This window comes from Pygocentrus nattereri, chromosome 6, assembly GCF_015220715.1.
Source record: "Pygocentrus nattereri isolate fPygNat1 chromosome 6, fPygNat1.pri, whole genome shotgun sequence".
Classification (NCBI taxonomy): domain Eukaryota; kingdom Metazoa; phylum Chordata; class Actinopteri; order Characiformes; family Serrasalmidae; genus Pygocentrus; species Pygocentrus nattereri.
This window is the reverse complement of record NC_051216.1, coordinates 44,802,826-44,829,026: the sequence shown is the minus strand read 5'-3', so window position 1 is coordinate 44,829,026 and position 26,201 is coordinate 44,802,826. Positions and strand designations below refer to the sequence as shown.

The 26,201-nt window shown below is 43.4% G+C and overlaps 1 protein-coding gene across 3 annotated transcripts in view; it reads left to right on the top strand.

Moving 5' to 3' along the window:
• Positions 1-26,201, top strand: part of plekhm3 (pleckstrin homology domain containing, family M, member 3) — a 63,742-nt gene that overhangs the window by 19,489 nt on the left and 18,052 nt on the right. For all 3 annotated transcript variants that reach the window (XM_017703032.2, XM_017703033.2, XM_017703034.2), the window contains exons 5-6: positions 13,871-14,016; positions 14,513-14,706. In XM_017703032.2, coding sequence (XP_017558521.1) covers positions 13,871-14,016; positions 14,513-14,706 — 340 coding nt within the window. The remainder of the gene's footprint in view (positions 1-13,870; positions 14,017-14,512; positions 14,707-26,201) is intronic.

The window sequence follows — 26,201 nt, the reverse complement described above, 5'->3', positions numbered from 1 at the left end:
CGAGTTGAGTCAAATCAAGCAAAGCCATGTAATCAGATCCTGTATCATTTTAAGTTGAGCTGACGTCAAATTTTTTTTTTTCAACGCAGACATTTGTGAATGTGTGCACAGTGTCGATTCAACAGCACTTACGGATGGCTGTGGCTGCTAAATAAGCATAGCTGCCAAGTAAAGTGGCTAAACTGCCAATTTGGCCACTTTAGGCTTTGTATGACCGTCGTCAGCTGGGATTTTGTAACTATAACAGGCCTAATTTTAATCTGTTAAATGGTACCTTCCACTGCCCCCCCACCACAGGGCGGTTTCCACCCCCTCAAAAGGTACGAATGAGTCACCTTCCTCCTCCTTGGTTGTAACCACTGGGCTTTTAATGCAGAAGATTTGAAAGCCTTACTAAACAAGAGAAGCGGGCACCTGACGATAATAGGCCCGAATAGCAGGAAAAATAAAACGCTCAAAGGCGCCCGGATGCTCCGATCGGTTCAGGCTCTGATTGTTCGATTCGGTGGATTCAGTGCTACGAAAGAATGAAATTTTTTTTGAATTAATGAATGAAAGGTGTCGGTGTATAGAAAAAAGAAGAACAGCTGGATACAAGTCTGTTCTTTCACCAGTACTCTCTCTCTCTTTGCCCCTCTCTCTTTCTTCCCCCCTCATTCATTCATTCTTTCTTTCCCTTCTCCCACTCACATTCTGCTCCCTTACTCTCATGCGCCTTTGTTTCCTTTCTTCCCCTCGCTTCTCATTAGCCGTCCACCTTTCTTTTTCCCGTCTTAATCTTATTTGATGTGCTTTCTCCTTTCCTCTGCTCTTTTAAACTTCTTGGGCACTTGCACCGCTTTCCATACGGCACTGTTTTTGGGAGCTTCGCTCCCAGTGTGTTTTCTTTCAAATGAAAAATTGAATTGAGTGATGAACAGTGCTTTAGCTGTGTCCTCTGTTGGTGGGATGTCCTCTGTTCATAATGTAATGCATTAAATCAGGTGATGACTTTCAGTGTAGTAATGCATGATGGTGCTGTCCGAACAAAACCTCGTATCTCCAAAGCGGTATCATCACAGGAGAAGGGGAAAAAACCTACTTTTAATTTTAATGTAGGTCTTTCGGGCCCTTCTTCGTGTAATTTACACGTCGTAAAGGACCACAGGCGTTTTCAAGTTACATCAAAAACCGGAAAATGGCAAATATGGAGATGCGAGGTTTTGTTCCGACAGCTGCGAGATGTTAATTGACACCTCTGCTGTCATAATGTGCCACATTCAGTGTTGATTTTACTTTCTTGTGAAAGCTTCATGACTGCAACAACAGTTGCAGCCGAGATTCAAACGACGTGGAGAACGCTTCACATAATGCAGCTCAAGTGCAGTGAAGTTTCATGTAGGTTTCAAGCGACTAAACTTGTGTAAAAGTGGAATTTTCTTATAGCGTGCTCAAATATCTGAGGTAGTGTTTGGGAAATGAATACATTCAGTAGTTGCAGCCCTGAAACAAGCCCTAGAATTCGCAGATGAAAGCGGGACGGCTGACTGAGCTTAAGCACAAAACCGCACGGGCAACAAAATGCTTGATTCTGACTTTAACTCTCCTCTAAAATTCCTCACTCTTGTTATCATTTCTGCTCTTTTCCACAGCACAACTGGTCTTATTCCTCTCCACAGCCCCCATTTTTCTCTCTCTCTCTCTCTCTCTCTCTCTCTCTCTCTCTCTCTCTCTCTCTCTCTCTCTCTCTCTCTCTCTCTCTCTCTCTCTCTCTCTCTCTCTCTCTCTCTCTCTCTCTCTCTCTCTCTCTCTCTCTGGGATAGCTGCCAGTTTCCTTTTGACTGCTTTTTCTTGTCAGTCACTTTGGCGTTGAAGGGGGAGTCAGGGGCCAGGCTGTTGTATTACAGTTTAATCGTTTTTCCCTAAACAAATATCCCTGGCCTCCGAGGAGCTGTCAGGAGGATTATCCGGTGTGGGGGGTGCTTAGCTTTGGAGGGCTGAGCGGACAGGAGCTGGAGTGAGGGGAAGCTGCTGTTTGAGAGTGGACGAGCAGGACAATGGTCCCAGTGAGGGCTTTTTGGGGGAGGGACTGAAAGGTAGTGATGGTCTTTCCCCTAATAGGAGGGGGGTCTTGAGTTTTGTCTTATTACTGTTGCATTCTCTGTGCTGTCTTGGGCTTTGATTGAGCAGCCCCCCCCCCCCCCCCCTTCCCCCAGCTCACCCCGCTTGCCCCCAATTTGTTAGCACCCACAAAAGGTTGCGCTCACCGGCTCTGTTGCCGCAGTCGGGGGTTTAGGTTTGAAAGAGGGACGGCGTTATTCGCTTCTTTGGGACTCGAGGGTTCACGAAGATGGGGGGGGGGGGGGGGGGAAGCAAGAAAAATGCTACAAAAACAGATTACATGTCCTCCTCCTCGGTGTCCTGGCAGAGTCCTGTAGATGGGAAAAGCTGACACAAATTTGTACTTTTCATTTCATTCAGTCGTCTTCTCTACTTCTTCTTCCCAGGAGTTCAGAAAGGTGCTCTTTGTGCTTGTCCTGCTGAGACGTTTTGGAAGAGAGGCCGTGTCCACATCATTGCTGTTTGCAACTGCACACAGTGGCTGTGTTTACAGGCAAAGATTGTTGCCAATCTGATTGAATACGTTCCAATTGCAGATGAAGACGGAGGTGTTTATGCTCACTCTGCTCAAGCACTCTAATGGAAAATCCTCATTTACACGCTCGTTATAAGTAATCCGATCCAAAATGACGTGCACGCGCTTAGGACCGCTTAGAGTAAACGTTACCATGACAGCGGACATCATGTGAGGTCCAGTCAGAGAGATGAATTTCCACTTGGCTACTTGTGTTTTTACTTCCTTTAAAAATATGTCAGACTCAGGAAAACGTCCTTCCCGTGTCCTTATTAAAGAAGGCAGAGACGTTGTGTTCTGGGACGCGTGAGCTGGACGTCCGTCCCACCGCCGTCTTTTAAAGATCAGAGGATAAACAGACCGGTTTCTGCTCCGCCGTGTTGAACGGTATAAACTCTCATTATGACGCGATGCTGCTGAACCAAAATTACAGACCTGCATTTGTTAGTTCCCGGAAGTCATGAGGCCTTTCTGTAGGCCTAAAAGGCTCCGAAATTTCCGCTCTGATTAAATGCAACTTAATTTTTAGTTGTGTGTGATTAGATTCTATTAACTCAACCCTAAACCTAAACCCTAAATAATCAACTGAGCCTCACCAGGAAGGTTGTATCTGTAGATCATCTAAAAAGGACCATCAACATGTAATGTTACCTGATTCTTTTGCCTACAGTTTAACGGTAAGTATTTGTCCCTATTTGCTTTGTGTAGACGAGTATAGCCAGTGTCCAGCTTTACAGCCTCCGCTGTGTGATTGCTAACTGTTGCTCATCTCACATCAAAACGCTGCTGACCAGCGTTTAATGAGCAATCTTCATTCAAACTATTATGTCGGCAGAATAACAGGACTTTGTGTTGGTCCACGCGCACTGTCCGTTTGAAGCTCGAGAGACCCCCTCACCTCCACGCATGCACAAACATAGACATGTCCCTTTCTCAAGCCTTATCACATAGTTTGCTTGAACTCTGTCTTTACGCTTGGGCTTTTCACATAACCCAGGAGAAGGACCCTGTCGAGGGGTACAAGGACAGCAGATCAAATGGGACGGTTACAGCTGTAGACGGGACAATAGATGCGAGTGTGGGAGCTTGTGGGAGGTGTGGGGTCAGGTGGGGGCTCAGGGACCACTGTTTACATCAAAAAGATGGCCAGCGCCTCACACACACTCGCAGAACCTCGCGCTCACCCGTGGTGCACATCTTTTTTTGGAGAGGGTGTCAGCTTGAATAAGACACATCAAAGCGTCCGGCCCGCTGTCTTTACTCCGGCGCTGCCGCAAAGCACCGTATCCCCCTGTCCCCACCCCACCTCACGGCTTCTTTGCCACGCTGGCTGGACGGTTGAAAGTGCCATGAGCGGGAAACCTCAATCGAAGTGGAACAGAGAGACCCTCTCTCGCTCCCTCTCTCCCCTAAGGACCGTGCACCTTCTCTGGGAGGCCAGGCACGCCTGTTCCGCCAAAAAAAAAAAAACCCATTGTACCCCCGGCACCTACAAGTGCACTTTTTGTGCCTAAGTAGGCACCATTTTAGGGTTTGTGCTGTTGTTAGACATAAAAGTGGATCTGAAGTGAGCACATCAAACACCTTAGCTTTCCCACACCCCCAGGTTTACCCCTATTTTCTCTTTTTCAGTCTCCAGGGGTGCACCGATGTAGAATTTCTGGGCTGAGACGATAGCTGACGACACTTTATTATGGCCGATACCAACCAGCATTATGCAAATGACCTGTCTTTCATTCTCAGGAGCGCCGTTTGTTTGTTTGTTTATTTAACCATTCCCTTTGGGAAATCATTCTACTTTATGGTTAGTTCAAATATACATGCTATAAACAAGATTAGTGGTTGGTTAGTGTAGTGGTTAACACCCCTGCCTTCTACGCTGTAGACTAGGGTTCAACCCCCCACCTGGGTAAGCTCCACTACACTCCACTGAACTACACTATACCAATAAGAGTCCTTGGGCAAGACTCCTAACTAAAAAATGATCAAACTGTAAGTCGCTCTGGATAAGAGCGTCGCCCAAATGCCGTAAATGTAAAATGTAAGATTACGCTTAATTATAGGTAGGACTAAAACAGTTTTTCAAGGGTATTGATAACATCGACAAATATTTCCCTCGTGGATTTTCCATCGATGTATTCAAAGTGATGTCTACTATACAGTGGGTTGACTTGAAGAGGCCAGAAAATCCCTTATAGTGTCGTTCCTGTGTCAGCAGATAGCGAAAGAAAAAGGACGGTTAATGTTAGAAAATGATATGTTAAAATAAGTAAAATCTGGAAGCGTTTTCTTACATTTAAGGTTAAAGTAGTCCCAGACAACATTCCCAAGTCTGACTTCGCTTCCCTTGTTGTTGCCTTCAGCCATGGGAAACGGAACATGTTGTTGTGTGTTGAGGCAAATGGGCAAAACAGAGATGATCTGCTTATTTCAATTTTTCATTCCACCTTAAATGGTGTTAAAATAGTTACAGACATCAGACTGTAACTGCTGCGCCATTTAAGGTGGAACGGAAAGTTAAAAAAAGGAAGCTAGCGAACAGGAAGCCCGTTTTCAGCCTTATCGTAAATGCTCGCTTTCTCTCTGTGCTGGTGTTCAGACAAGCCAAACTTCAGTAAAGCTCAGCACGTTGCGTTACGATCTCTAGTCGCGGGAATATTCTGAGCCTCATGTTTAGTTCATTACATTTGTACTTGAAATTTGGAAGTATTTAGCAGCTCGTTCAAAACTGTTGCTCATTTGGCTGCTCATCCAATCACAGCCCAGCTTACATTCATTGGTTACCATGTGATTGGCTCAAAATAAAGCTCAGTTTGTTAATCTGGGCGCTTGGCTAATGACAAATGATGCTGCAGCCTGACGAGCGGTAACATTAATCTAGATGCTTATTATTATCTCCCTTATTTAAGCGGTTGCTTATTGCTGCGGTTCAAGGTCAGGGCTTAAACAAAGCGCCACGTGGTGATTCGGCTCTTCGTGATCCGTATCTCAGTTCTTTAGAACTTTAACCGAACATTTTATTTTTTACAGGTCTTCAAATTTACAATTTTTCAGTTAATAGTCAATTAAATCACACAGATAATCAAAGATCTGAATGTTTTTTGCGGCTTTCTGAACAGACCATTATCGGCTGATTAATCGCACACGCATATAATCTGAAAGCCACTTGAAAAGGTTCTGCCTTTTGACTTTCAGCCTGGTAACGAATGCTGGAGATCATGTGAATGAATCCAAAAAAAGTCCAGTGCATGACCCCTGCTGTCCGGTAGAGAGTCAAATGAACGAGATTGTCCAGAAGAAACATACTAACACATCAAGTAAGCGGTATTTTCAGTATTTAACCAGACGAACGCCAGAGAAGCACTGGACCTTAGCAGTGTTAAATGCTCTCTGTGGAGAGTAGTTTTGTTGTAGTCATTATAAATGATATAATTACCACATATATTAGGGTGTAACATTAATTAATGATGATTATATCACCATATCAAGGAACATGTGAGCTATAGGGTAAAGCTCTACATCATCACATGGTACTTTGAAGCTGAATTCTGATCTTGATGATATTATCGTGATAATTCTGTAGATGATGAGCATTTCGCTGTTGTTGGAAGAAAACCTCGCATCTCCGTTTTTGACGTTTTTCAGTTTTTGACATCATTTGAAAATACCTGTAAATCTTTACATTATGTGTCAATTTCATGACAACTGGACCAAAAGAAACAGCCCGAAATGAGTTGGACAAAATTCTGGTTCCATTGACTTGCATTAAAAGTAAAGCCTGTTTTTTCCGTCTCCTGTAAAGTTACCAATTTGGAGATACGAGGTTCTTCTGACAGCAGCGATTTGTGTAAAATTACTCTAATTATAAAACAAGCGTATAGTACACACTGTGTGAACGACAGGTTAAAGATGATTATTGATTAGCTTTACATAGCTGTTACACCGGATATGATCATTATTGTAAACATCAGCATTATTATATGCAGATATTTAGCATATTTGGCAGACTTTCAGTGAATGTAACAACAGAAATCTAGACCAAGCCCTCTTGTTTATATAGTTGTGGGGGTGGGTATTGGTGGGGTGGTGGTTTTTCTCCACTACATTCCATTTAACTGAGTTCAGTCCCCCACCAGGGTAACCACCCTACACTATACGCTGTATGAGTCCTTGGGCAAGACTCCTAAAAGCACCTCAGCCTGCCTGTGTAAAATGATCAAATTGTAAGTCGCTCTGGACAAGAGCGTCAGCCAAATGTAAGAACATGTAAATAAATGTAAATGTAAAAAGAATGAAAGTGGCCACCTCCACTGACTGTATATAATTGGTGCATGCACAAGCTAAAAATGGAGCTAAAATATCAGGTGGTATTTATCAAGTCTTGGTATTAGTATTCGTGTTCAGTATTAAAGGGATGATTAGAATTTCATTTCCCCCTTCATCAGCAAATATGTTCAACCATAAATCAAAGACCATAAATGTTCTCCTGTCATTTTCTGTTTGCTTGAGGAGCCTCCAGGAGGAGTTGTGAAGTTGGCAAAGAGGACGTTTCCGCAGTTCCACATACCGATTGATTTACTTCAGTACCGTGATTGTTGAGAAATTCACCTTCGGTTCTGAATTTCAGTATCTAAAGTAGTTATAGCATCCATAAGCCATGCTTGTTCCCAAACCCAGACTGCTGATTGAATGTCTAATTTATGTTCAGCATCTGTGTTATTAACGATGGTGATGGACTACTACAGATATGGAAACACATTCTGATACAAAAGCTCTTTTTACTTAAATATCATCTTCATTATTGTTGACGTTGCGTTTTAGTTGTGACGTTGCGAAGTTGTGCTTTATCTTTGGGTCGTCTGCTGGAAGTTGATCACATTTCCGGAAGCGTCTGTAAACGGTTCTCTTTCAGGTGAAACGACGCAGCCATACTTCCGCTTCTCGGCACGCTGGCCTTCCGCACATTACAATTCCTAGTATCTCCAAACAAACGACATTTTAGTCAAAACCAACAGCTAATGTCATTTGCTCACTCAGTCACAGACGGAAGTTGTCGTGGGTTCATGGTAAGACGTGGACTGGAATCCCGATTGGTGGTGTTTCATGTTCTGATGTATGGATCAGTAAGTGGATTGGCCTTCTCCGTCCAATATAGGATGAGTGAATTATGTCAATATCGGTCCCGATACCAATAGAGCATCGGCCCGGCCCAATCTCTAATTAACAACAGCACTCTTTGATCAGTCCACGGTCTATTGCGGTCAGTGTGGTTTAAACCACACCCACCTTCGTTTTTGTTAATTTTATAGAAGGTGTTGAAAAAGAAGTCCAGGTATCGGTACTGGTGTCAAAAACATTTGAACGGCACCCGGACCTAATCATCAGTTTTTAATGTGCTCTCTAACCTGCTTTGACATTCAGAGCTGCGTCTTGTGGGTTTTCTATGAAAACTAATGTGGGGCTAAAGCTGTGGCCGGTTCCTTCCCAGAAGTGACACACGTTCTGGGCACTGTATCTGCTGGTGGACTTCATCCATGAAGGGTGTTCTGGGAGTCATAAGCTGAAACCGTAGAGCAAACTCGGAGGCACTCTGTCCACTCCAGCACACCAGCAACAGAACCAGGCCCTGAAAATCAGACAGTTCGTAATACTGGCCAATAATTTAATGTGGTCAGACAGAAAATAATCACTTTAGCTAAGCAGGGTTTGCTTTTTTCCCCTGGTTTTCTTCCCAATTTAGCCATTACCAACTCCTCCCACTATCTTGGTCTCCCTTGAACCCTCACTCTAGGATGTGCTCCCTTTTGAGATGTTAAACACCACCACATCTTTTCAAACTGCCAGAAAAGGACAGCTTAATAGACTCATTGAAGGAGAACACTGAGCGCTAATACTGTTACATCTGTTAAGACTCCCATGTTATGCTGAGTGATGGGGGACAGGAGGGGAATCCTGTCCTCCCAGAGAGTCCCACTTTCTTGGACTTGGGGCCCTGGATGACTGTGGCATCACTGGAGATCAACTTCGTAAGCTTAGCTAAACAAGTTCAATTAAAAAGTTGATGATGTGTTCTTCTAATCATTGTATACGATGGAATTTGTGTGGATGTGGTTGGTGTAGGCACCCTACACTATATCAGTAAGAGTCCTCGGGCAAGACTCCTAACACTAACGGTGGTGACCTGTGTGAAGTGATCAAATTGTAAGTCATTCTGGATAAGAGCATCAGCCAAATGACCTAAAATGTAAATTGTGGTTGGTGCCGTTCCGTCCTACTGCTGTAATAGAAGTGAGAATATACTGACTCGGTAAGTCAGTCTGTAAATCAGTCCGTAAATTAGTCCGTTGTTTCTTATCCATTCTTTGTGTTGACGGTTCTACTAAAACATGTAGTGTACATGTTCTGGCTTCTTTGATCGCTGTTGTTTTTCTTCTGTTTGGCTCCACAGAGATTCAAATTTTAGCGCGTCAAGTGGTGTGGAGCATCCTAGAAAGACCTACATCACGTTCTTCATAACATACTTTCACATGCCTATCTGGCAGTAGATCCATTCCGTTTAGGTCTTTCATTTTTTGAAGTCTATTGCTGACTTTGCAGCATAAAACAGGCTGTTTAAAATTGGTTCTTCACCAGTGGAATTTTTACAGATATTGATATTTTCGCTGCATCTTCAAATTGGGCTGTATAATAGGCCAACCAATACATTGGTTGGGCTTTACACAGAACTTTCAAGGTTTGAGGTACGGAAACGGATGGATTTTGATCAGGAAATCGGCTGAAACCAGAAAAAAAAATGTTAAATATCGGTTCTTAATTGGTGGGATTTTGTTGACACTAAGATTTTTGCTGCACCTTAAAATAGGCCAACCGAATGTCAGTCATGCTCCAAACTGAGCTTTATTTTTGATGGCATGGAACAGGTGGAAGTTTAATCAGGGAAACCAGGGAAGCTGTTAAATATTGGCTCCTTATCAGTGGGATTTTACTTTTTACTTTTTTTTTTTTTTGTTTCCTGCTCCTTAAAATTGACAATGTTATTAGCCATCTGATATATTGGTCAGACCCTAAAAAGAAACTTGCTTGGAACATGATGGATTGTAATTAGGGAAACCAAGGAAACCACTAAGTATTGGTTCTTTTTTGGTGGGATTTTTGCCAATACTGATATTTTTGCTGCACCCTAATATTGGCCAGTATTATCAGCCAACCAGTATGTTTGTCGGACCTTAAACAGAACTTTTTGGATTTTGATAGGATAAAACAGGATGGATTTTAATCAGGGAACTCAGGGAAACCATTAAATGTTGGTTCTTTATTGGTGGAATTTTGACTCTTACTGACCATTTTCCCTGCACCTTGAAATGTTCCAGTATTATCGGACAACTCCTGTATTGCTTGGGCTTTAAGGCGTTTTGATGACGGGACAGGGTAAATTTTGATCTGGGAACCCAAACTCATGTCTTAATCTATAAAAGTTCTTGAAGTCCTGTGATTTGGTTTCATAACGTTTTGGAAGGACAGTCCTACTAGAGGGTTTATTTTGTATATGTTGACCTCCCTAACTCTCAGAAGCCTACGGTTATTATTGTGATGTACTACTCATATATAAGAACTTGGTTACGTAATTAACTCCATAGTCATGTGAGAAATTACAAGGTGCTTTTATTATCGCTGGCAGTAACTCTTCACAGGGGTTAAACATCCCTAAAATGATGTTGTTTACTTTATGTAGCCGAGTCCATGCCTTTAGCGAAATCTTTCTTAATAATAGTTTCAACAACAAGTGAATATGAAGAGAGCGGTTCTGCGATGTGCTATTTTTGGAATGGGGTGGTATTTGTGGGTTCTTGCTGCACATGGACGCTGATTACAGGGCAGCCGTGACACACGACACCCCACTGTGCGGCCTGTGGCTCGGCCCTACTATCAGCCACCCATCAGCGGCAGAGCAAAAGGGGGGGAATACCACCTCTGCCTTTTTATAGTCTGGGGTCCCTGCCCCTGGAAACCTCAGGTTTACATTGGCAGAGAAGTGCAGTACATGATGCTAGCTTCCAGCCTTGGCTAGAACAACCCATTACGTATTGGTTTGGAGATGGGTAGGAATGAGTAGAGAGCAGAAAGAGGGGAAGGAAAATCTCGAGGAAAGGCACGCATATATATACGCTGTTATTAAGATGAACTTTTTTCAGTATATATCTGAATTTGATTTTATTGCTTTTTGTGTATTGATCATTCTACTGAAAAGGTTCCAAGTCAGAGATGTTTAACTGACTAGGACTTTAGACTAAATTTCTTTTGCCTCGAGTGACTCTGTACCTTAATTATATGCCTCAGAGACACAATGCTCACAAAGACATATATGGTTATGAGCAAACGTGCATCAAAAGCTCGGTAGCTAAATTACAGAGTCATCAGTTTATTTCTTGTAAAGAAACACACTCCTGAAATGGAAACCAAGGCCCAATCCCATTTCACCCCTCGCCCCTACCACTTGGCCCTTAGCCCTCACGTCTAGGGGTAGGGTGTCCCGATTTTTTTTTTTTTTTTTGAGATAGAACAAAGTGTTAGGGCTACATGGCCTGCCAAGTTGAGGTTTTTCAGAGACTCCAAACGGAGTGATATGAAAAAAAGGAGGAGTGTTACTTATAAAGCAAATTTAAAGACGATTTTCAGGGTGGGCATGGACGGCTGGCAGGGTTGAACATTGTCCCACGTGCTATTTTTTTTGTCCCCAGGTCAATGGGACACTGTTATTCTGGAGCCCTGATGTTGCATACCACTTGCTGTTTTTTAAATGGCTTCGTTTCATGCAGCTTCCAACCTGCAACCAGCTGCACGAGTTTCACCATGTAAAGCCAGCCTTCTTACGGTGAAGTGATACTGTCCCTTTCATTCCTACCCGCTGACAATGCATCAAAATCGGACCTACAGCATGCGCTGGCACACGCTGTAATCAGTGACTTGTTTTCTTTTCTTTCTCGGGCTCCTCCTTTTGCAGATCTTTCCCGTAGATAGCAGCAGGCCTCCCTCTTTGGAGACTGTTTGCCACCTTGTTTTTGCGCCCATATCTTATCTCCTATCTCCTCTCTGTCTCTTCTTCCGCCTGTGAAGTAGGGAACCGCCGCCATGCCCCACCGAGAATACTGCAAGTCCGCGTCTGCCTGCTTGCTCTCGGCCCTCCCGTCTTTTCTTTTCTCTCCTCTTTTCTTCTACCACACTGTCCCCAGCCAGGTTTTCCCAGATGGCTTGGATAAGGGACACCTGCCAGGCTCACAATCACCTGTTTTGGTTCCTGTGGGATGAGTCTCCTGCTTGTAGGCACCAAATGTTTGAAGAAAACACGGACAAGAAAGAAGTGGTGGAGACAAAGCAAGACATGCTTTGGGGTTATCAGCTTTTATTGAATAGGCCCTGGATCCCCTTGTTGTGCGTATTTGACACTCTTTGGCGTTTAGGTACCCTTTATTGTGGTTGGACAATTTTTTTAAAGTCACAAAGCCCGTTTTATCTTCGGCTTGTCTGAAAGGCAGTGCGTCTGCTAATCCTGGTCTGACCAAGGTTCACACCATAAACCTGGACACATTAACACACAGCACCTAACCTGTCCCGTATTAACGTGATCACCCTTTCTTAATCATTATCAGCTCCATAAACACAATGCACATTAGTAGATGGGGTGAGCTTTACTTCTTTCATTGACCCTGGCCTCTGGGGCGTTGTTGCAATAGCTAATGAGGGGCTTTATCTATTTGTCTTCTGACCTTGATTGTTGGATCTGTGTCTGTTTGTTTGTGCTGTCTAAGACCCTATTCAAAGATACGTGGATATTTCTAAAACCGGTTTTTGGCCTGCAGTCCACATGAAAACAGCATTTTAGGCCTATGTTGGCCTGTCACAATTATTACATGATCACTAGATCACCATTATTAGAGCTTATTCAACAGTTGTTAGCTTTCACAATCACATATTTGCCACAACAAACAAAATGCGAATTGGGTACGTTTCCAGCAGTTGGTTCAAAGCAAATGCATGTACAAACCTTTTTTGGTAAAATGCAAAGGAAAAACTGACAACAGTGATTTATAAATCTATTCTTCATTGTTTTCTTGTAATATGTAATATGTTGCAGGCATCAAAGAAATTGATGCCTGCAAGATGTTCCACAAAACTTAGGACATGGTTCATTTAAGATGAGGAACATTATGGAATCAAAAAATCTTAAACAGGTGATACAGTAATGCTTGGAGATAAAAGCAGCATCCAGGAAGGGCCTAGTCCTTTATGAGTAAGGGTGGGCCAAGGCTCTTCTACTGAAAATACTGTTTGAAAATAACATTCCTCAAGGATTGCAAGGATTTTATTTCACTCTCTATGGTGCATCGTATTATCAAAAGATTTGGGGAATCTAGAGAAATCTGTTTGAGTAAAGGACAAGGCCAGAAAACACAATTAAATGCTCCTGACCCCTCAGATAACAAGGTAGTATAACTGGTTGTGTGATGGAAGTCATTACATGGGTTCGGGAATACTTTAAAATGCCATTGTCTATAAACACCACCTGTCGCTGCATCCATAAATGCAAGTTAAGACTGTGCTAAGCACAGTAAACATTTTTTTCCACATCAGGAAACACTTCCGACTTCTCTGGGCTAGAGCTCATCTGTAATGGACTGATGCGCAATGGAAGCGTTGCTTGTGGTCTGATGAGTCAACCTTTCTGATTTGTTTATGGAAATGATGGATGTTGTGTTTTCCAGGCCAGAGAAAAAAGGAACAGCCAGATTGTTACAAGCATAAAGTTCAAAAGTCCGTTATGGTATGGGGGGGTTATTAGTGGGGGTTATAACATGCTTTCTTATGAAGGCACCATTAATGTTGAACACATTTTGAAGCGACATATGCTGCCTTTTAAGGCACCGTCTTTTTCAGAGACAAAGGCATTATCTCAGCTTTATACATCTGTGTAACTCCAAAGTTGCGGAGAAAAGAAAAAAATAAATATAAAACATATTCCTAGAAAATATAATAATTGTAATATAAAAATATTTCTGATGGGTAAATAGTATTGATAAAAGCCTATGACCACCGTAATTAAAGCAGTCTTTTTATCTTCTTGTGCGAAAGGAGAGATTTCTGAAAAGATTGTTGGTGTGAATAGGAAAGTAAATTTTGGAAAAATGCATTTTCAGAAATACCTGGATACATATTGACTAGGCCTAAGTCTTTTTTTTTTGTCCTTCTCCCGTCTTGCAGGATGTCAAAGGCCGGTCGGTTTGTCACGAGGTAAGGCCAAAGTATGCTGCTACAGTGGATGGTACTATTGCCAGAGCTGCCACCAGGACAACCTCTTCCTCATTCCTGCTCGACTGCTGCATAACTGGGACACAAACAAACATAAGGTACATACACACACACAGTTCCTGACTGACGTACCAGGTCGAAACACGGTGCAAATATATAGCTTAGGGTTATACGGAGTCCTGACATCCCAGCCTCTCTGACCAAGATTCTTTGAAAGATGCTCTTCGCTCAGTTCTTGGGCATGGTACAGTGTGGGGCGGAGGGTCTCACACAGTAATATATTAACATCTTATCTGCAAGTATGTCTGCCTTAAGGATTATAGGATCATAAGATACTATAGATTTATAAGACGTACCTCTGTCGAAATGAGCAGTGAAGATCATTGCATCAGATTAAATGTTTAACAAAACCAAAAAAAAACACAAAAAAAAACAAAGAGCATAAATACGGTATAATCAAACTGACACCAGCTACATCACAGTACTACATGCCATACTGTATAATTAAAATAGAAAATTTGCAAAAACTTTACACAGAGAAGTACTTAGAAAGTTCATTAAAAAATGCTGAAATAACTGTTCATTTTGGATCAGGTGTCCAAACAGGCAAAGGAGTTTCTAGAGTTTATATATGAGGAGCCCTTGTTGGATGTGCAGCAGTTGAACCCGTGCCTGTACGAGCATTCAGAACCCCTGGCCGGCGTTCTCAAACTGCGGCAGCAACTCCAGTCTCTCAGGGCTTACTTATTCAGCTGCCGTGCCACTGTCGCAGAGGACCTGCGCCGCCGGTGAGTGCCTTCCCAAACCAATCCAAAAAGAAGCTGTTTCAGTTGGGTTGGGGTATTCAGCAGGTTTGCGTTTGTCCACGTCTAGAATCACTTTATAGGCTTGTTTAGGGAAGGGGCTGATTTCTGCAGGCCTGTTTTGTCACTGGAAAAGTGTGCCACAGTTCCATAATCACCTTTTTTGCAAAATGATAGGTTGATTCCTGACATTTTTTCCTTTTCCTTTCCTCAAACTGTGATGAACAGCAGACTGGGGTCCTAAAGCAGCTTTATCACTCAACCAAATGTTCCGAACTCTCGGTGTAACCAGCAAAACTCATCTTTGCTTTTATTCTGACATTGAAAGAAAAGATACGTATGGACTGACCACTTGTAGGACCACAGAGGGTAAATGGAAGAAGTAGAGCCTGATTACTGAGTCTGATCTTAAGTGGATTCCTGAGGCCTAGGTTGAGTGGAAATGTAAAGGGACTGTGTTTACGCAAAGGGCTCCTCACTAAAAGGCCTGTCTCCATGACGAATACTCCGTGCCCTCCTTAGGGTCATTCTCATGTGTGGAGACCATGCGGCCGCACTTATCCCCTCACACATTCACACTACAAGTAGAAAAAGCCTACACCACTCTGTGATGAAATATCACCCATTGAAACACTGTGGAGCCACTACCATTTCCAAATGGGTTTCTATGTTGATTATTGTTAGTTTTGTTTAAGCTTTCGCTAAGAGAAGAAAGAACTGGAGAAGTGAAAGAGTTTATCACGCATGGTGTACTTTAGACAAGGAGGAAGGAAGGATTAGTCAAACAGTGGATTCTTTCAGAGGGTAAAGTGCAGTTGAAGAGGATGTTCACCTATTTTTGTGTTTGCTGGTATGAGGGATGGTGTAAATTACTAGATATTATTTACATACTGGATTTTCACCCAGGAATTATATTGGAACACTAGCATTTTCCCTACATACTGTATATTACACAAAACAGCAATTTGTGGATGGTCGATTTGCCTGTCCAGCCGGCTTCCACTCACTGTGAAAGTAGACAGTACTTGGCCACGTTGCGTCACAACCTGTCTCACTCTCTGGCAGTAGCCAGCAGCTCCGCCGCCCCATGGATACAAGTATACTTCCAAGAGATTTGATAACAATTGGTTTTCAAATTTCAGGTAGCATTTTATTATTGACTAGGTAGGTACATGAATACTTGAGGGTCTGCTGCAAAACCTCGGTAACATCATTAGATACGCCCATGACACCTGCTTGTCTAATTTGAACAGTTCCTCAGGCAGTTTTCTCACAGTCTGCAAACTGTTGCAGATGCCCCGATATTTTCAAGCAGTGAATCTTAGTGTGAGCACTTCTGCAAGAAGTAGAAGGAACGGCGATGAGCCAATGAGGGCACAAAAATACTTTCAGATTAAGTGAACCTTATTGGTCCCGCAATGGGGAATTTTCATCTCCGCAGTCTAACCCATCCGTGCAGTGATGGCACCACATACACACTAGTGAAGACACACACTAGAGGGCACCAAGCACACTTGCCCCGTAGCAGTGGGTAGCCATATCCACAGCGCTCGCATAGCAGTTGGGGGTTAGGTGTCTTGTTCAAGGGCACCTCAGTGACGTCCTGTCGGCTCAGGGGATCGAACCGACAACCTTCTGGTAACGAGGTCGGTTCCCTAACCTCCAGCCCACAGCTGCCCTGGGCTGGAAGAGAGACACAAGCAAGCAAAACAACAAAAATGGCAAAGGGTTTGTATGAGAAAAGATGACTGAATTTTGACGGAGGCTGCTACTTGGCTGGGTTTGGAGCAGTCGGTATTCTTCTCTGTGCTGGCAATCACTCCTCACATTCTGCGTAAGCCCACGTAACAGAGGAGGCTATTGAGCAATGGAAAGACCATGAAAATGATCATTTTAAATCAGATCAGTGCAGACTCGACGACTATAGCAAATCGCTCAAGCTCCAGTTTGGCACTTATCGCGTTTATTTCTGTGAGATATCAGGTGCACATTGTCCTAGATCTCTGTCTGGGTGAAGTGTTGAATAATGTGCAAGCCTTGTCTAAAACTGCTTGTGTAGTGATTCTAAGATTTTAAAAGTCATCGATCGTCCACTAGGCGATTTCTAATTTCCGTCCCTAGATTGAGCAAGTTTGGGTATGTGAGGTAAGAGATGACAAGCACTGCTGTCGATCAACAGAAAAGGGGATCTAACCAGTGTTGATCTCTTGAACCCCAAACCATGTCAGATATTCAAACTCTGGTCCCAAAGAAAGGAGGCAAAAGACGCAACCCACAACGTTCTTAGACAGTTGAGCCACCGTCATTTTTTATATTTGGCAACTGAACTCACACAAATGCTCAAATTGCAGTCACGGCACAGCTGTCACTCTTGTCGAGTATATATGTGGGCTTAGCTCATTGAATTATTGAACGAGCCAGGCCGCTTTCCTCTTCTGTCTTTTGAACTTCACGGTGACCTAGGCCGTGGGTGCCTGTTTGAAGTACAGACGAAGCGGTCAACAAAGGCAGAGGCACGGCTTGGTTTGGTCAGGCTGAGGATCTGTCGGTGGTCCACCTCTCCATCCCCTCTGGAGCTTTCCCAGCTGCACAGTGCGCCAGCGGCTTTATCAGGCTGAGGTGTTTACGGGCAGCAGCGGCAGTGACCCCGGCTAGAGGCAGTGCAGGGTTCCCTGTGTTTACGGCCAGGCTGTGCGCCGGCAGCGGCTAATGCTCCGCCTTTCCAAACAGTACAGGATTGATGAGGGCGGTGGCGCTAAAATATTACCCCGGTCATCCATCGCCTGGGGGCCAGGCACCCATCAGCGGTCCTGGAGAGCATGGGGAGTGTTTACTTTGAGCAGCAGAAGGAGAGGAGAGAGCTGTCACAGCCCACACTGCAGAGGCTGATCTAATGCATCTCTGTGAACCGTGCAGGCCCACACACACACACACACACACACACACACACACACTCTCTAATTTTTGGTTTGGACAAAAATCTAATTTCCATAATTCACCCCTTACCCCTCATCAGCCAAGACATGTTTGGTGTCTGAGGTTTGATTTGTTTAGGCTGGATTAACACAGTGAAATCATAGATTAGAAACCTCTTTTCTGTTTACCTACTGTCCAGTGGTCCTGTGTCCACCTTTTGCATTTGTTACAGCTTCCATTCCTTTCTGTAGGCTTGCTTTCAGTTTTTCAAGGATATTTCTCCACATATCCATATCCAAGTTTCCAGTCTTAGAGGCTGGTTGGGTTTTCTACTTCTTGCGATCCGAGTCATCTCAAACACATTAATGGTATTGAGGTTTAGACTCTGATGTTGTCAGCGCCTACAAGTTTGCACAAGCCGTTTGAACAGCTTTTGCCATTTAATGGCTAGTTAGCATGCAAGTTACCTTTGCACTGGAGCTATGAGGCTGATATATTTAATGAGTAATAGAAACCCTTAGCCACCAGGCTGGCGCTGTGCAAAATGCTTGCTTAAATCATCCCATACTTACTTCAGGTCAGACGTTATACAACTGACAACCTCTACCCCTTAAATATACAGCCCCACACTTTAGTTTCTCACTCTCATAACTCCATACCTTCCATGTTTTATAGTGCTTATTACATGATTTAAAGAAATGGCTGAATTATTTTCTTTTATTACTCTAATAACAACAGTAAGTGTGTGATTCAAGGGGTTAAGAAATCTGTGTGGGCTGGCTTATGTGGTTTCTCTTTAACTGAAAGCTTCCATTGCTTGTTATCTGCATTAGCCTCGTAGAAGCCACATGTTGGCTGACTGAGAGAAGATTATGTAAATTTGACGGAAACATCACTTTCAGACCCATGTGTTTTGAATTTGCATGCTTGCTCTCTAGGATAGGTTCTTTTGTACAGAGACCTTGTTCATCCACTTCTAAGAGCTTTCAACATGCATGTAAGACCAAGGCTATTGTTCGCATAAACATGAACACGCTCATTATTCTTCTGCCAAGCCTTTACCTGCTGACAGACTCTTATCTTTGAGTGTAATCTTGGAGAGGTTTAACCAAAAGGCTCAGTGAGCATAGTGAGTCAACACTATGAGTAAACACATGAGCGTGTAGTACATGTCTTGCATAGAACCTCTCTGGCTTTGAGCTTTGAGCTTATTCTTCCAAGATGACAGCATCTGCTTTTGGGTCCATTCTGATTGGCTATGGCTCAGTGTCACCTTGATACCGTCTACAAAGGGTAGTGTGTGTGTGTGTGTGTGTGTGTGTGTGTGTGTGTGTGTGTATGTATGTATGGATGTATATATATTTTATATATATAAAAGCAACATTTTTTAAACAATTTCCCTCAGCAGTGAGTTTATCACAATATACATTAGAATAAAGTCGTATTCATAATTCAAATAAACAGAAAAACTATAAAAAGTAACAAGAATTTCTCAGGTCCATATTTTTCCTGGACACCTTCACAGCCGCCACAGAGACTCGTTAATATCATCAATTACATCATGAGCTCAATTTACTGAGCACTGATTGGTCAAACCAGGAGCTGCTTTTTAACTACATATAATACTGGGCTTCCTCAAGGAGAGGCTTGGAGATGGTTAAACAAACAAACATCCAGAAAATCACTATTTATTTTATATAGATAGATATAGATATATAGATATATGTGTGTGTGTGTGTGTGTGTGTGTGTGTGTGTGTGTGTGTGTGTGTGTGTGTGTGTGTTGGTCCCCCTTTGCAGCTCTGACAGGCTTCTCTGTAGTTCATCCCAAAGGTGTTTGATGGGGTTGAGGTCAGGCTTCTTCCACACCAAGTCTGGCGCTTTTCACAACAGGTGTTGTCACAAAGCAGCATAACAGAAAAATCCAGGTCTGAGCACCCATGTGCATCGCCAACGGTGACCGTGCCAAGGGAAAACTGCAAGAGGGAAAAAAAAAAAGTCACTGAGCTCATCAGTAAGACCCTCTGTCAGTGTTTGCCTATCGAGACTGCATGGCTGTGATTTTTTTTTTTTTAACAGTGTTTATCAACACAACTTATTTGATCAAATGACATTAATAAATAAATAACAGATGAAATAAAATTGACTTTAACTCCCAAAAGAGAAACGGACGCTTCCCAGTATGACTGGCACGACAAGGAGACCTGTACAGTTTTCCTTTCACATAGCATGCTTGCTTTAAATAGGCTGGACCAGCCTAATCAGCAGAGCAGCACTTCTCCAGGGATTAAATTAGGATTTCATCATATCTCACAGTAGATAAAGGGGAACTCCCTGGCATCCCATCAGTGCAATACATATCTCCTTTTCTTTAGCCCAGATTAAGCCGAATGCTGAGACCATTCTAGCTCTATCAGATGTTTTAAAATATTTGAAGCTGTTTGTCCTCCTTGGGCTCCATTTTTCTGTTTGGCCTTTAAAGTATTTTTTCCCCCCAAGTACATCGTAACGTCACTGGAAGGCCAAGTACCCACAGAGCATTTGTGCTCATTAATGAGCCAAATGAATGCGTACAAACTCTCTCTTCTCAACGAAGTACAACACAGAACTTATACATTTACACTCCCCTCGTAACTCCCCCGTTTGCCTGTGTGTTTGTTTTTGTGCATTTTCAGGACAAAATTTCTCTCTCTCTCTCTCGCTCTCTCGCTCTCTCTCGCTGTCTCGCTCGCTCTCTCTCTCGCTGTCTCTCTCGCGCTCTCTCTCTCTGTCTCTCTCGCTGTCTCGCTCGCTCGCTCGCTCGCTCTCTCTATCTCTCTCTCTCTCTCTCTCTCTCTCTCTCTCTCTCGCACTCTCTCTCGCGCGCTCTCGCTGTCTCTCTCGCTGTCTCTCTCTCTGTCTGTCTCTGTCTGTCTCACTCACACACACACACACACACACACACATATCGCTGTTGTCAGATCAAAACCTCCAAAATGCTGAATTTTACAGAAGAAGAAAAAAACCTACTTTACTTTTAATGTAAGTCAATGGAACCAGAAATTTTACCAAGTCATTTTGGGTCATTTCTGTTGGTCCATTCATCACAAAATTTATGGACAATATATAGGACCTGAAAAATTACCAGCTCCACTATATATCCCCCTTTTACCCTGTTCTTCAGTGGTTTGCGTCCCTGACAGAGATCATTTGATCTCTGACTTTACGTCTAAAAGGTGTGAGTGTCTGAGTGGACAATGAGTGGACACAGTGTTTTAAAACTCCAGCAGCACTGCTGTGTATGATCCACGCAGACCAGCACAACACACACTAACACACCACCACCACCACGTCAGTGTTACTGCAGTGCTGAGAATGACCCACCACACAAATAGTACCTGCTCTGTGAGGGTCCATGAGGGTCCTGACCACTGAAGAACAGGGTAACAGAGTATCAGAGAAACAGATGGACTACAGTCTGTAACTGTAGAACTACAGAGTGCAGCTATACAGTAAGTGGAGCTGATAAAGTGGACAATGAGCGTAAAAACAAGGAGGTGGTTTTAATGTCATGGCTGGTCAGTGTGTATGTAATGCACAGTGGACATCATGGTGGTGGTGTTGGTGGTGTTTACATATAGGCACAAATGTGAGAAATATATATGGAACATTACATGTAGGCACCTATATGTGCATGTAATTTGTATGAGACGTGATTTTACATGTAGGTACTTGTATATACGTCATGTATGAGACACATTTTATATAGGCATGTTGACGTATGTAATACATTTGGGACATATTACATATTTTTTGTTTACATTAACATTTCGCATCTCTGTTTCTGTCGTTTTTCGGTGTTTGGTAGAATTTGAAAATGATTTTTTGCTCTTTATATTGTGTTTAAATTTCATGATGAATGGACCAAAAGAAACGGCCCAAAATGACTTGGAAAAACGTTCCGGTTCCATTGACTTACATTAAAAGTCAGAGGTTTTTTCCTTCTCCTGTAAAGTTACAGTCTCCTGTCGCTTTGGAAATGTGAGGCTTTTGATCCGACAGCTGCGATATAATAAAGTTTAGACTGTCTTTCCTTCTCTAATGTTAACTTTTCAGAGATACGAGGTTTGGTTCTGACAGCGACAATATATCAAGAAATATTGGACCCCATGTCCTGAAATTGCATAAAAACAAGTGTGTGTGTGTCTGTGTGTGTGTGTCTGTGTGTGTGTGTGTTGCAGAGCCTTAGATAACTCCTCCAGTCTTGTAGGTCATGATAAACCGTCATTTCTGACATACCTTAAGTCTAACGTATGGTAACGGCGCGACTTCCAGCCTCGTACTGCCCACTCTGCTGTCTGTCTCTCAGGACAGTTAAGCTTCTTCTAAACATTAAAAGGGGAAGTTCATCTCCAGCTAAACAAACACTCACACCCTGCCTCCGTGCCTCAGTTTAGGCTGAGATTAGTGCAGTAATGATGGCGGGGTCTAATGAGTGCTGGGGCAGAGCTGTGAGTAGGGCCAACTGGAGCCCTGCCATGCTCCACTCCCTTCAGCTACTGGCTTACCGAGGCCAGAAGAGCCCACAGAGTCAAATATTCGTCAGAATAATTGGTATGTTGTAAGGATGTGCATGGGTACTTCAGTACTTAACCTTTTGAGCTGCCGGTTTCCAAATGCTGAAGCTGCTGTCATTCATTGCATTTCATCACAGGAAGGAGGAGAAAATATAGAGACCAACAGTTAAATTTTGTGTTTTTAACTGGTCTGTAAAATATAACAGTATTGGTCATATTTGTGACCAACTATATAATACACTGATTTTATCAGCTCCACTTACTGTATAGCTGCACTCTGTAGTTCTACAGTTACAGACTGTAGTCCATCTGTTTCTCTGATACTCTGTTACCCTGTTCTTCAGTGGTCAGGACCCCCATGGACCCTCACAGAGCAGGTACTATTTGGGTGGTGGATCATTCTCAGCACTGCAGTGATACTGACATGGTGGTGGTGGTGTGTTAGTGTGTGTTGTGCTGGTCTGAGTGGATCAGACACAGCAGTGCTGCTGAAGTTTTTCCAACACCTCAGTGTCACTGCTGGACTGAGAATAGTCCACCAACCAAAAACACTGCTGACCACTGATGAAGGACTAGAGGATGACCAACACAAACTGTGCAGCAGCAGATGAGCTGTCGTCTCTGACTTCACATCTACAAGGTGGACCGACAAGGTAGGAGTGTCTAATAGAGTGGACAGTGAGTGGACACAGTGTTTAAAAACTCCAGCAGCACTGCTGTCTGATCCACTCACTCAGAGTGCTCTGTGAGGGTCCATGGGGGTCCTGACCACTGAAGAACAGGCTAACAAAGTATCAGAGAAACAGATGGACTACAGTCTGTAACTGTAGAACTACAAAGTGCAGCTATACAGTAAGTGGAGCTGATAAAGTGGACAATGAGTGTAGAAACAAGGAGGTGGTCATGATGTTACGCCTGATCGGTGTATAATAAACCTAAATTTACAAAATTACAAGCTCATCTATGATCTGACCCTATGGAGGGGATTTATCAATCACTCCTAGCAAATACAGGACTCAGAATTAGTGGTGCAGATTGGAACCCGTCTACATCTCTATCTTCTTCTTCTTTCGGCTGCTCCCTTTAGGGGTCGCCACAGCGGATCATCTGCCTCCATCTTGCCCTATCCACTGCCTCCTCTACTTTCACACCAACCATCTCCATGTCCACCTTCACTACATCCATAAACCTTCTCTGAGGTCTACCTCTTCTCCTTCTACCCAGCAGCTCCATCTCCAACATTCTTTGCCCAATATATCCACTATTCCTCCTCAACACATGTCCAAACCATCTCAACCTGGCCTCTCTGGCTTTATCTCCAAACTGCTCCACCTTCACTGTCCCTCTGATCTGCTCATTTCTAACCTTGTCACTCCCAACGAAAATCTCAGCATCTTCAACTCCGCCACCTCCAGCTCAGCCTCCTGTCTTTTAGACAGAGCCACAGTCTCCAAACCAGACATCATAGCAGGACGCACTGCTGTCTTGTAAACCTTCCCTTTCACTCTTGCTGCTATCCTTCTGTCACACATCAGCCCTGACACCCGTCTCCACCCACTCCATCCTGCCTGCACCCTCTTCTTCACCTCTTTTCTACACTGTCCATTGCTCTGGATGGTTGACCCAAGATATTTGAAGTCATCCACCTTTACGACCTCGACTCCTTGCATCTTCACCTTTCCACCTGCCTCCCTCTCATTCACACACATGTATTCCTTCTTGTCTCTACTGACCTTCATTCCTCTCCTCTCCAGTGCAAACCTCCACCTCCCAGATTCTACATCTCTATGACGCAAATTATTTATTTCACCCTTTCACTACTGGGGCTTATTGGCTGCTCAAATCCTGTGAGGAGAAGTAGCTGCTGCCGGCCGTGCTTCAGTACCTGACACATTTGGGTGATGTCCTCACAAATAAGTTGGCGTATTTGTGGTATTAGCTTGTCAGCACACTGTACCACTCTTTTCCCATCAGTATCGTACCTTACTGGAAAACTGAAGTGTTCCCAAACGGTTCCTGAATGTTAGGACGACTTCGCTTGTTCCAGATTGTCACCACTGCATCATTTAAGGTGGAATGGAAAATTTGAATACGAAGCTAACTTCAGCTTCGTCCAGGGTAGGCAAGCCATCCCGTACCACCCACCCCGTCCAAGATCTACCCAGATGTTTTTGTATTTTCTTTACGATAGTTGTTCATTGTGTTTATATAAAACTACAGAAATCATTCCTGTTGTTTTTTAGCAGGAAATCTAACCGTATTTGATTCACAGCAAATATGAATATTAACATGCTTATTTTGACTTCCTTAACTCCTAGTGTGAAGGCTTTTTTCTGTACAACACACCAAGAGCACAGCACTGCAGACTGACGGAATCTTCTGGAACAAACTTCTTTGGTCCAACTAATTTCAATAAACATGTGTTGTGTTGGTTGTTGGCAGGTTGACTTCACTGTAAAGTATTTTGGGAGCTCACTCCGTGCTGCCATACTCTTGGCCTGCAGTGTGCATGTTCAGAACCCACCGAATATTCCTGCATCAGCACACGCGCTCCGTCACACGTATAACCACACGCGTTCGCTCGCATTCGTTTTCGGCACATGCATCCTCCGCCGCTCCAGCTCCCTCTCTCCCCCATTTAGGCTAAATTACTCCCTCGCTGTATGTTTCGCCAGCTCGTCCCCTCTCTCATCCCACCCATGTCATTAGGAGGCCTTTCGCGCGCTGCCAGTCGAGCCCCTCTCCAACCCCCCCAACATCTGCACCGCTGCCTACTAATGACAGAGCTCAGCTGCAGAGTGGAAGTGAGTGAGCTATTAACGGAGAGAGGGCCGGAGAGATGCGCTGTGAGAGGAGCCTCACCGACTCCCAGTGGCCGCATGCTTAATCGATCCAATTACCCAGCCTCTCATGCTGAAGCAGGAAACACCAGCAGACCCCAGTACAGTTGCCAAAGTGAGGGTGCTGCATGGAGACCAGCTCTGGGTTGGTGGTTCCTTTTGCTGTACAATGCAGCTTCCTACAGCTGTGAGGCTGTAATGGATTCTCTGTGCTGTTGACCAAGCATTTGAATTGAATTTACAAACCAAAATACCAGGCAATGCTAATAAAAACAGAAAGCAGTTATTTGCAAATGGCCTGTACTTGAAGTAAAACTGTACAAAGACAAGCTGTTTAATGTTCTACCTTATCTACCAAAAAGTTTGTGAAGTAAAAATATAGTAAAATATTAATAAACCAAAAAAAAACTTCTTAAATAGATGATGCAATCATGCTTGGGTATAAAGGAGCATCCAGGAAAGGCCTCATCTTAAGCAGGAATGGGTCGAGGCTCGCTTCAGCAGTTTAAGGACCGCATTAAACTACAATTGACCACAACAATTTAGATATTTCTCACCTTACCGTGTAAAATATAGTCAAAAGATTCACAGAAATCTCTGTACATTAAAAGGCCAGGCCAAAAACCACAACTCGGTGCCTTTAATCACCTTTGATCCCTCAGAGAGCACGGTATTAAAATTGGCATGCTTCTGTGATGGGTATCATCACATGGGCTTAGAAGTACTTTGTCAATAAACACTTCATTTCTACACCTACAAATTGAAGTTAAGATTGTAGTCCTTGCAGTAGAAGCCAAATGTCAACAAAAACGCTGCCAACGTTTCTGGGCCTGAACTACTCTGAAATGGACTGATGTGCACTGGAAACATGTATTGTGGTCTGACACGTCAACTTTTCATTTTGTTTATGGAAATAATGAACCAAAGAAGTGAAGGACCATCGACTTTGTTACCAGGATAAAGTTCACAAGCTAGTCTGGCATGGTGTGGGGTGCATTGCACATCTGTGAAAGCACCGTTTATGCCAAAAGACATTTTGGAGTAACATGTGCTGCCTTGGCGTTCAGAGATGTCCATGCTTATTTCAGCACAACACCACCAAGCCACATTCAGCATGTGTTCCAATCAGAGAGTGCGAGTGCGACTGTCCTGTCTGTCTCCAGTTGCAT